This window comes from Lampris incognitus, chromosome 15, assembly GCF_029633865.1.
Source record: "Lampris incognitus isolate fLamInc1 chromosome 15, fLamInc1.hap2, whole genome shotgun sequence".
NCBI lineage: Eukaryota > Metazoa > Chordata > Actinopteri > Lampriformes > Lampridae > Lampris > Lampris incognitus.
Genome location: NC_079225.1, coordinates 21,177,395 through 21,189,453, shown reverse-complemented (window position 1 = coordinate 21,189,453; position 12,059 = coordinate 21,177,395). Strand labels below are relative to the sequence as shown.

General features: G+C 45.7%; 1 protein-coding gene across 2 annotated transcripts in view; it reads left to right on the top strand.

Moving 5' to 3' along the window:
- Window positions 1-12,059, top strand: part of fig4a (FIG4 phosphoinositide 5-phosphatase a) — a 93,457-nt gene that overhangs the window by 17,624 nt on the left and 63,774 nt on the right. For both annotated transcript variants that reach the window (XM_056294318.1, XM_056294317.1), the window contains exons 6-9: window positions 1,560-1,723; window positions 2,684-2,812; window positions 5,015-5,115; window positions 5,587-5,749. In XM_056294318.1, coding sequence (XP_056150293.1) covers window positions 1,560-1,723; window positions 2,684-2,812; window positions 5,015-5,115; window positions 5,587-5,749 — 557 coding nt within the window. The remainder of the gene's footprint in view (window positions 1-1,559; window positions 1,724-2,683; window positions 2,813-5,014; window positions 5,116-5,586; window positions 5,750-12,059) is intronic.

Genomic DNA, 12,059 nt, shown 5'->3' with positions numbered 1-12,059 from the left:
GTGGGAGGATCACGCTATTCCCCCCCAGTTCCCCCTCTCTCCCGAACAGGCACCCCAACCGACCAGAGGAGGCGCTAGTGCAGCGACCAGGACACGTACGCACATCCGGCTTCTTACCCGCAGACACGGCCAATTGTGTCTGTAAGGATGCCCGACCAAATTTCACACAATTTCATCGGCATTCCCTGTCAGATGCTCACCCCTTTACTCAGATTTCCTCTCAGTTGTGTTCTGTACTGTGGCCCCAGCAGATGTATTCATTTCTATTCATCCCTCTTATCTCATGGCAAAAGATTTTTTTTTAAAGTTGATATTGTACTACAGTAACATCGTTGAAACATTCATGAGTCGTGACTCAAGTTTCTTCAAGTGGTTGCAATTGCAAAGAAGACATACCAGATTACAGTCATCCTCAAAAGATAAATTTAGAGCTTATTACATTCAGAGCTGTTCCAGTGACCTGGTTTGCAGCGGTGCCAAGTTAGTAAGGACTTAACACAGCACTAGACCACAGCAAACTGCCCCCCGGCAGTCCGGCGAAAGTTCTGCCTGTGAACTTCATTTCGGCTGAGTCCAAATTCAACCAGGATTTATGCAATCGAACAGAGGAAAAACACACACACACACACACACACACACACACACACCCACATCCCACTTAAGTGGGATAAACTGAAGTTGATCACTTTGTTCAGCATCGACTGCCTTTCCTGCTGTGGAAATCTGAATAAGTGGCCAGTTTTTTTTTATCCCCCACACCCTTTTCTCCCCAATTGCACCCGGCCAATTACCCCTCTCTTCCAAGCCTTTCCAGTTGCTGCTCCACCCCCTCTGCCAATCCGAGGAGGGCTGCAGACTACCACATGCCTCCTCCGATACATGTGGATTCGCCAGCCGCTTCTTTTCACCTGACAGTGAGGAGTTTCACCAGGGGGACGTAGCGCGTGGGAGGATCACGCTATTCCCCCCAGTTCCCCCTCCCCCCTGAACAGGCACCCCGACCAACCAGAAGAGTTGCTAGTTGCTAGGATACATACCCACATCTGGCTTCCCACCCGCAGACACAGCCAATTGTTTCTGTAGGGACGCCTGACCAAGCCGGAGGTAACACGAGGATTCAAACCCACGATCCCCATGTTGGTAGGCAACGGAATAGACTGCCATGCCACCCGGATGCCCCTTTGATTAATATTTCTATATAAATTCACCCGATAGAAGACCGCATGTTATGGCGACTTTGAACAAGAACCAAAGCAGATATGGCAGACCAGGCTTATCGAAAAACCGGATCAACAGAATTTCAACGACTAAAACCATGTTTGCTTTTTGTTTGTTAGTTGTGGTTGTTGTTTTTTTGGGGGGGGGGGTGACACAACAGCATGTAGCAAAGCTGTTTCACATCGAGTGGGTCTCAGGTTTTTATAGGTGGTCAAACTCTACTACAGTTATCAGTCTCACCAATGGTGTCCGTAGATTAAACAGAAACACTAGTCTTTAGGATTGTCGCGTTCACAAAATCTGTAACCATTTTCAATGATGTTGCTCTTTTTCCCCTTCAGCTACAGCTATGACCTGAGCCACTCGCTGCAGTATAATCTGACTCTGCTACAGAGGCCGTGTGACCCGGGAGCGGCGGTGGACTCGTCGGTGGAGGAAGAGGTCCATCCACACAGCAAGCAGGACAGCTTTGATATCTTTGAGGATGAGGGGCTACCCACCCAAGGTTTGTCAAAACTATTCCAAAACCACTCCCTCCTTCTTTCTGCACCCACTGCCGTAGACCACAGCAATACCTCTGAGGCTTGTGTTCTGGATAAAGAAGATTTATGGGTATTTCTCCATAGTTTTTTTTTTTTTTTGTCCTCGTTCACTGTCGTATCAACAATTCAATGCCATGAACATCTAATCCACCATCCACTGTATCTCATAGAGCACGTTCCAGTTTAGGTTAACAAATGAAATGTGGGCGGGGGGGGGGTTGCTCCATGTTTACAGATTTGTATCTGACTAAAGAGCAATTAGAAACAAGTGGAAAGAAATTAACCAATGACACTAACACTACAAATCATGGAAGACATCCAATAGCAAAAGCTTAAAACTGCCCTCTGTTCCGTTGCCTACCAACATGGGGATTGCCGGTTTGAATCCCCGTGTTGCTTCCGGCTTGGTCAGGCGTCCCTACAGACACAATTGGCCGTGTCTGTGGGTGGGAAGCCGTATGTGAGTATGTGTCCTGGTCGCTGCACTAGCGCCTCCTCTGGTCGGGTGCTTGTTGGGGGGGGGGAATAGCGTGATCCTCCGATACGCTATGTCCCCCTGGCGAAACTCCTCACTGTCAGGTGAAAAGAAGCGGCTGGCAACTCCACATGTGTCAGAGGAGGCATGTGTAGTCTGCAGCCCTCCCCGGATCAGCAGAGGGGGTGGAGCAGAGACTGGGACAACTTGAAAGAGTAGGGTAATTGGCCGGATACAATTAGGGGAGAAAAAAAAGGGGGGGGGGGGAATCCACAAAAAAAAACCTGCCCTCTGTTGTGTCCTAATATTCTCTTATTCGGAAGAATGGCGTGATCTCAGCTAAGCTTTCTTTTCCTGTTGTTTCGATCTCACCGATAATTTGGTCGAAACCCTGGATCAGTATGTTGAGCCAGAGGTGTTATGTCGTGTTCCCATTCTTCCTCCGCAGTGGTCTATGGCCTCCAGAATGAGCCATACTTCAAGTACGTGTGGAACGGAAAGCTGCTGGAACGGGTGAAGGACACAGTGCATCGCGACTGGCTCATGTACATTATCCACGGCTTTTGTGGCCAGTCCAGTATCCTTTTTTTAGTTGCAACTCCTCTCAGCAGAGTCATAGAGGAAGATAAGATAATGTCTGTCCGTCTCTCCCCTTGTTCTGTGTCTTTGTTCGAGTGCACGTGTGGATGCACATGCATCCTTGTCGCCCCCCCCCCCCTTTTTTTATTTTTGCTTCAGCAGCTTTTATCTTTAACAGTTTCTATTGATGAATAATGATTCGAGTCACTTGCTTTAATGAAGAATGAGGCACAGAGCTTCTGTTGAAATAATAAACCAGCAAGGACTTATTTTATACACACTTGTCAATGAATGCACAAACATAGCTCTAAAAGTTTCTAGCAAAACATCCAATTAAGTAACTTTTCAGATCCCAGGTAGCTTATGAATTAACCACTGTATCACTAATAAAGTTAGGTCTGGAATAATGATTTTCAGATATGAATGAAACACCCTTACTGAAAGGAATAGTCTTAATATGATGACTATAGAGAGTCTACTGTGAGTGAACTGATTACACATGGACTGAGATACATACATTAGATTAATAATACTCAGATATAAGGATAAAACTACATGGACGAAAACATGAGATGCTGAGTGTTAGATCATATTTCTTCTTCCACACTTATAAATCAATGCCATGTGACTTCATGTCTTGAAAAGTATTATCATTAGTATTATTATCAATTGTGGATATTGTTATTAATATCAAAGGGAGAGAAACCATCAGCCTTCAAAGGCAATTAAAAAGAAAAAAACCTCATCTCTCATGTGTTGCCATCCCCAGTCTACACGCCCCCTCATCATTGCATTAACTGAGCTTGTTGAATCGTGTATGGCCTCCAAGGACATGTGGCACACACCACGAGACAGCGTGCAACTCGCTGAAGAAGGGCCTTAGAAAAACAAGTATGATATCAATTTAGAAATGGTTATCAGGTATGAATACGCCGGCGCTTGCATAATCTCTCCATCCGTTAAATGGTGGGGGAAAAACACTATGCATATGTTATTAGATGAGCCAGATAGATGCTCTGTTTGTTTGGAGCATACACAGATAACTCCCATCGGGGTACTTGGTGCACATGGAGTGTGTCCGTGTGGGTGTGTGTGTGTTGGGGGGGGGGTGTCTGCATGTGGGCATATGCCTTGCACTTGAGGCAAAAAAAAAAGTCATCCTTGGTGCATGACTACATTATTACTGCGGTAGTTTTTAAGTTTTAAGGTATGACCATACCAAAACTGTACACTAAGGATTTATAGAGGGCTTTACAGGAGCAATTTTCTAGGCAATCTCTGAGATGTTTTTCTAGTTTTGATGCATGGTTTGTTGCTGCAAAGGTGCCTGGAGCATGGGTAGAGCTGAGTAAACAGTCTGATTTATCATGGCAAGAAGCTGCCTTAGGTTATCCATTCTAAAGGTTTTCATCACACACCCCTCCCCATACATCACTCGAGACAGTAAAAAACAAAAGTCACTTTTTTGGTCTCGGGTCAAAAAATCTACATGCTTTTTATTTAAATTTGACAGTGATTTGAAAAATCTTTAATGAATTGATTATTTTACCATGCCAGCTGCAGTGTTCTTGTCTGAGGTCAATGCTGGAGTGTTATGAAGTGCAGCACAAAGATATTGCACCACTGTCATCAGTGTCATCTCTGTAATCTGGCAGTACATTACCGCAGGGATATTGTGTGGACGCCCTGAATGTAGACAATTCCTGGAAGTTATTTTCCCATGGTGGGCTCCCTTTTCTGTGACAGGGAGCGGTGCTGGGTGCAGGATGGAGCGAGATAGGCGAGAAATAGGAGACGACATAAAGCTGAAAACGCATAGTGCATAGGCATAACATATAGACTATAACGTTAACATACAGAAAGTTATGCAGGATTTTTGAGCTACAGGACTCATGAGCCAGGCAAAGTACTGCAAAACAAGAATAAACAAAAGGTTTTAAAGAGGACTGATGTGAAAGATTATGAGGGATGAAAAAATAAAAAGGACTTAAAGGCGTGAAAGTGAGACCGTGTAGAGCTGTGGTGTGTGTATCTATGTGTGTGTATCTATCTATGTGTGTGTGTGTGTGTGTGTGTGTGTGTGTGTGTGTGTGTGTGTGTGTGTGTGTGTGTGTGTGTATGTGTTTCTACCTGAGCATGTGCATGTGTAACACCTCCATGCGTGGGGCATTAGTATTCTTCCTTTACCCACTGACAACAGAGCTCCTGATCTACGGCCGACCAGTTCATGTCACCCTCATTGCCAGGCGTTCCAGCAAATTCGCAGGGACCCGCTTCCTCAAAAGAGGAGCCAACTGTGAGGTACAACAGTTGCCAAGACAACAGAGAAGAATAGCTAATGGAGGCGGGGGGTGAGGGGCAGTGGGATGATTGAGATGAGTCAGTTTGGTCTTAGGGGGTTAATTTGACCGGTAGTTGCGATTGCCTCATGTGTGCAGAGGCTCTAAGAAATCCATAGATGTGACACACTTAGTATTTGCACTCCAATACCAACGTGAGGCTGTAGGTCACTTTAAACAAATTCCCTTTCAGCTGTGTGTTGGCAAATATCGTATTTCCCAGGCGTGCCAATTTCTTCAGAGATGCTCACTGCCAATATAGCCACTGTGAATAACATAATTTATCTTTGATACCATTAAAAAAAAAAACCCTCTGTTGACCAAATGGAAGAAGTGACAATTATCTTCTTGTTATCTACTTATTGTGCACAAATGATGATGATGCTCCTTGAAGAAACTGCTTGACTAGTCTTTCTACCTCTGTTCTTTCTAGGGGGACGTGGCCAATGAGGTGGAGACTGAGCAGATTATCCATGATGCCTCTGTGATGTCCTTTGTAGCAGGTAGTTACTCCTCCTACGTCCAGGTACGGGGTTCGGTCCCACTGTACTGGTCCCAGGACATCTCTACCATGATGCCCAAGCCCCCAATACGCTGTAAGTCTGCTGCTTTCTACTATATGCCTCTCCCGGTTTCATGTCAACTGGAAATGTGTTGAGCAGTGATGGCATTTTGATAGCTATGAAAGATTATGCAAGATATGTTGATGGGTTTCCAGGGGTGTCCGGTAACTAAGAATCTCTTTGGCATGGCTCATTTCCCTTCGCGTGCCCTATTACAAGTGAGCAAAAGGACGTACATGTAGGAATTTCAGAAAATTTTTGCAAGGGAGGTCACATAATTAGGCAGTTTGTAACTATTGAATCCTGGTCGTCAACATTGACACATGATATAAATCTATAGACATTGCACAATATCCATCACACAAGTGAATACAGAATATAAACACTATAAAACCTTAATTCTCTAAGCTGTGGCTAAGACGTGGTCTACATTTTAATTCTACAAGACACTAGTATTCAAATCATTACTAGACAATGCATTAAATTATTGTTTTTAAAGAAAACCGATACAGCCCTGTCATGGCCTGGCGGCCTGTCCAGGGTGTCTCCCCGCCTGATGCCCAATGACTGTTGGGATAGGCTCCAGCATCCCCACGATCCTGAGAGCAGGATAAGCGGTTCCTCCTACCATTGTTATGCTGACAACACACAACTCTACCTTTCTTTTCCAGTGGAGGACACTGAGGTGTCTGCTGCAGTTGTTATAACCCTAACCCCGGCCCTTACACATCTGCTCAAATACATGGAAGCGATGACACATGCTCTTGACAATGATATGATTTCTTTTTTCTTTTTCTTTTTTTTGGATCCCCCCCCTTTTCTTTTTCTCCTCAATTGTATCCGGCCAACTACCCCACTCTTCCAAGCCGTCCTGGTCGCTGCTCCACCCCCTCTGCCGATCCAGGGAGGGCTGCAGACTACCACATTCCTCCTCCAATACATGTGGAGTCACCAGCTGTTACTTTTCACCTGACAGTGAGGAGTTTCACCAGGGGGATGTTGCATGTGGGAGGATCACGCTATCCCCCCCCCCCCTGAACAGACGCCCTGACCGACCAGAGGAGGCGCTAGTGCAGCGACCAGGACACATACCCATATCTGGCTTCCCACCCGCAGACACAGCCAATTGTGTCTGTAGGGGCGACCGACCAAACCAGAGGTAACACGGAGATTCAAACCGGCGATTTCCGTATTGGTAGGCAACGAAATAGACCGCGACGCCACCTGGACGCCAATGATATGATTTCTAATTAGTGCTCCAAGTTGGTGTAGGTTGATACACAAATATATCCGCTCACTCCTGACTCTCTTCTAAGTCGCTTTGGATGAAAGCATCTGCTAAATGAAAAAACTGAAAATGGAAAGGTAGTGGGCACACAGTTTATCTTCCGAAATCCACCCTTTTCAAACACTCTCAGTAGATGTCATTGGCTGCGATTGCTGCATAGTTTGTTGAGGAAGTCTTTTTGTGGACCGGGTGTCAAAAACGCAAAACAAACCAATACACCTCAGCTGGACCAGCTGCGGTGTTTTTGAATGCAATAATCTGGTGATCTTCATGTAATCTGATGTATCACACATGTAGCATCTTTTTAAGAAAAGACAAGAAGATGATGTAGGAAAAGAGATGTGGTCCAGAATGTGTAGAGTATAGAACGAACACTGTGAGGGTTACGGGTTCACTTGCCACCGGGGCCATCAATACTGAAAATGCACACACATTGTACATTAAGCTGCTTTCAATAAAAATGTCCACCCTGTGGGCTTTTTATGGATGTGCTGTTGTCAAATGCCAGCCCCACTCCTAGGCTCAAAGCTCAGTGGATTTACACCAACAGGTACTTCTCTGCCTAGTCCCTTTTAAAGGAAAGTTCTGTTTTGTTTTGTTTTTTTTTACAATCTGGGCCTTACAACTGTAGTTTTTGCCATCGTGTAAATCAGCTATGATGCCGTTTTACTCATCAGCTTCATTGTGGAGATTTTGGACACGGCAAATGCTAGACATGGCTTTACAATGACATCTTACAGGGGAAACTGAACACGAGCCTTCCTTTCATTAACAACAACACATAACAGCTTGAGCCTCTGTTGGGCTGTGTACATGATTCTGTATCTGTGACTTCTCACTTGTGCTGGTCGGATAGTTTATTGATTGTTACTATTAACCCACAGTAAGTACCGGCTGGCTAGTCCTGCAAGATGCACCAGAAGTAGCTCGACAGTGTAATCAACCATTGATAATTTTGGGCATCCGGGTAGCATAGCGGTCTATTCTGTTGCCTACCAATACGGGGATCACTGGTTCGAATCCCCGTGTTACCTCCGGCTTGGTCGGGTGTCCTTACAGATACAATTGGCCATGTCTGGGGGTGGGAAGCCGGATGTGGGTGTGTGTCCTGGTCGCTGCACTAACGCCTCCTCTGGTTGGTCGGAGCGCCTCTTCAGTGGAGAGGGGCACTGGGGGGATAGCGTGGTCCTCCCACGCACTACGTCCCTCTGGCGAAACTCCTCACTGTCAGGTGAAAAGAAGCGGCTTGCAATGCCACATGTATTGGAGGAGACATGGTAATCTGCAGCCCTCCCCGGATCGGCAGAGGGCTTGAGCAGAGACCGGGATGGCTCGGAAGAGTGGGGTAATTGGCCAAGTGCAATTGGGAAGAAACCCCCCCCCTCCAAAAAAACAAAAAACAAAAACGTTGATAATATTGGACATCTCGAATAATATCTTTAAACTTGCATTTTCACTTTTAATTTTATGCAAGCCACCAATAATTGTTTTTTTCCCCAGTTTAATTACTGATCATGCTTGGTACACTGTAGTGTGCACTTACACAGCTGTCCATGACAAGAGAAGCCCTTTAGTGAGAGAACGGAAAAAAACAGAACAAGCATATTGAAAAAAAAAATCATAAATTGCCTCCGTGTAGGCCATCTCGACCACTGAGAGAAAGATGAATGGGGGGAGGTGAAGCCCGGACACCACCCTCTGTCTGTTTTCATCTTTTTATACATCCTTGCATTTCATTAGGAGTGCGGCGGGATAAAAAAGCAGAAGTGGGACCGGAGAGGGTGGGCTCCGTGTCTCTGAGATTGATAACAGTGGGGGCCCGCTCTCTCATATGTGTGTGCATGTCGATGTGCGTGTTTGTCCGCGTGTACAGGCAGGTGTGCGCACAAGCATGTGTCTAAGGTCTGGATTAAATCATCTTTTCTCCTCTTCCCTCTGTTTGCCCTTTTATTCATCCTTGAATTACCTGCCCGAGATAGACATGGAGTGTGTCCCTAAAAACCATGTGTGGATCAGCTTACCGCAGCGCCCGACCCTCTGTTTGGCTTTAAGTCAATCCTTATCTGACATTTCCCCAACATTTCTCCGCGTTTCACACTCAAGTGAGAAAGCATGTGTGTGCGCGTGTGTGTGTGTGTGTCTGTGTGCTTGTGCACGTGCACGTGTGTCCGTGTGTGAATACATGTGGGTCGACACTCTTACCTCAAATTACACAGTTTATTACTTAATATCTCCTTTCGCAGCCCTGACTAGTATGACGTTTTGCAGTCTGGCCAGGTACAACTGGAGAGAAAAAGGGGGAAGAATGTACAAAAAAAAAATGTAGAGTAGGAAAAAAAACAAAAGCAAATGATAAATAGAAATCTCATTGGTGTTGGCAAAAGAATGACAATCACCCCGCGCTCTGAGCTTTCTGGTCGCTGCTCCACCCCCTCTGCCGATCCGGGGAGGGCTGCAGACTACCACATGCCTCCTCTGATACATGTGGAGTCACCAGCCGCTTCTTTTCACCTGACAGTGAGGCGTTTCACCAGGGGGACGTAGTGCATGGGAGGATCACGCTATTCCCCCAGCCCCCCCCCCCCCCAGCAGGCACCCTGACCGACCAGAAGAGGTGCTAGTGCAGCAACCAGAACACATATCCACATCTGGCTTCCCACCCACAGACACAGCCAATTGTGTCTGTTGGGACGCCCGACCAAGCCGGAGGTAACACGGGGAATCAAACCGGCGATCCCTGTGTTGGTAGGCAATGGAATAGACCACCACACCACCCGGATGCCCTTTTCTACTCTGCATTTGACCATCGCATAATGATTAAAAGCACAATGCGTAGGATTTGTCGGTTGCAGTTTGTAAACATGGCATTCAAAGTTGGCCCCTCATCCCCGGCTCAGCTTCACCAGAAGGACACACCCCCTGGCCGCAGTTGTCAGGACACATCCCAGCATACAGGCCAACTCTGCATCGCTCTTCATCCCACGCCCAGAAACGTCCCGTATACAGCAAAATATGGACAATAAGAAAATACAGGCAGAGGACAGGGTCTCTGCAGATACAGACACCACCACGCACATCTAGCGGGTCATAAGTGATGATTGAGAGGGATTATTTTTGTATGAGTATGTATACATTGCATTTTAGGAAAATCCCACTTGTTCTGCCTTTAACATTTTAAAACCTTTTTCTTCTGGTGATTCTTTGGCGGTTTTTGTCTGCCACGCAACCCTAACCCGGTTTTAAACCCTCATTGAATACCAAGTGCAGTGCTGCCAGACACAGATAAGTGATCCAGCCCATGTTCGTTTGCAACTATATCTCCTTGTGATCATGAAGCAGACTGCACAGAATGGCACCCTTTAGACAAATCTAGGTCAGCTATGTGGTTATAAGACTGTCAACCAGTGTCTGTGCATAAAGTACTATTCATAACACTGAATACATTGCCCTGTCTTTGCCTTCTCCGTGTCTTTCAAATCTTTGTTTCAAATGAACAAGTATCACTGCTGTTAGACACTGATGAGTCAAAACATTATGACCACTCACAGGTGAACTGAATAACACTGATCATCTCCAAAAAAGGACACATGTCAAGGTCTGGGTAGATTAGGTGGTAAGTGAACTATCAGTTCTCGTAGTCAATGTGTTGGATGCAGGAGAAAAGGGCAGGAGTAAAGACCTAAGCAACTTTGACAAGGGCCAACTTGTTATGGCCAGACGACTCGGTCAGAGCATCTCTGAAACAGCAAGGCTTATGGGGTGTTCCTGGTCAGCAGTTGTGAGTACCTACCAAAAGTGGGCTGAGGAGGAACAAACCACAAACCAGGGTGTTGGGCGCCCAAGCTTCATCAATGCGCAAGGGCAACGAAGGCTATCCTGTCTGGTCCGAACTGACAGAAGGTCTACTGTGGCACAAGTCACAGAACATTTTAATGATGGTTGTGGGAGGAATGTGTCACAACACACAGTGCATCACACCCTGCTGCATATGGGGCTGCGTAGCCGCAGACCGGTCAGAGCACCCATGATGAACCCTGTCCACCATCAAAAGCACCTATAATGGGCACACGAGTGTCAGAACTGGACCTTGGAGTAGTGGAAGAAACCAGATACCACAGGACACCTTCAGGGGTCTTGTGGAGTCCATGCCTAGGTGGGTCGGTGCTGCTTTGGTGGCCCACAGAGAACCAACTGCATATTAGGCAGGTGATCATAATGTTTTGGCTCATCAGTGTAATTGCGCCATAATAGACGAATGTCTGAGTTGTTAGGGTGATGGCCTCACTCAATGTCCAAGTTGTCATGGTTGTGCAATAGAAAAGTTATGTAATGCCATCATTTGTTTAAGGGAGAATATCTGGTAAGTTAAAGGCCAAGAAGTGGCTTACTGGATAAAAATTGCAAATGGAAAAAAAAACTATACATGAGTGAAGTAAGACGTATTTCTGCTTACGTTTGCTCTTGTGTACACTTTGCGAGCATGGGTGAAGAAATCAGCACGTGATCATGCACGAGTCAAACTCATGCTCTGACCCAATTTTTTCCCCCATCATTCTTTCTTTGACTGACTGGTCCAAATCGGTGGCAGGCTACAGGTATGGGGCTCCACAGGGAAGTGAGTGGAGACTAACTGAGATCGTAAAATAAAGGAGGAGTAGATGAAAGAACTGGTGAAAATGCATAAAATGTTGAATAGTGGCTGTGGTTTAAAAGTAAATTGGTTTTCTCCCTGCTGCATGACCCATCATTTCATTTGGCCATTCATACTGTCATTATGAAACACTGACTGACCTGATTAAAATAACCTAGTTACTTTACGTCCTGTCTTTGGCATATGTCTCAGATTCAGAGTTGAATCTTGAGTCATGAAGAGTAGGACACAAAGGCAGCATGTAACACATTGGATGTGGTATTGTCAAGTTGTCCCAGCTGCCGTACATACCATAAACCTCTTCTCTGCTTATTACATGGATAGATAAATGCTATATTACTCTTACTGATCATAATGGGTTTGAAATCTTTCTGAACTGCTACTAATGCAAAACCTTTAGATTT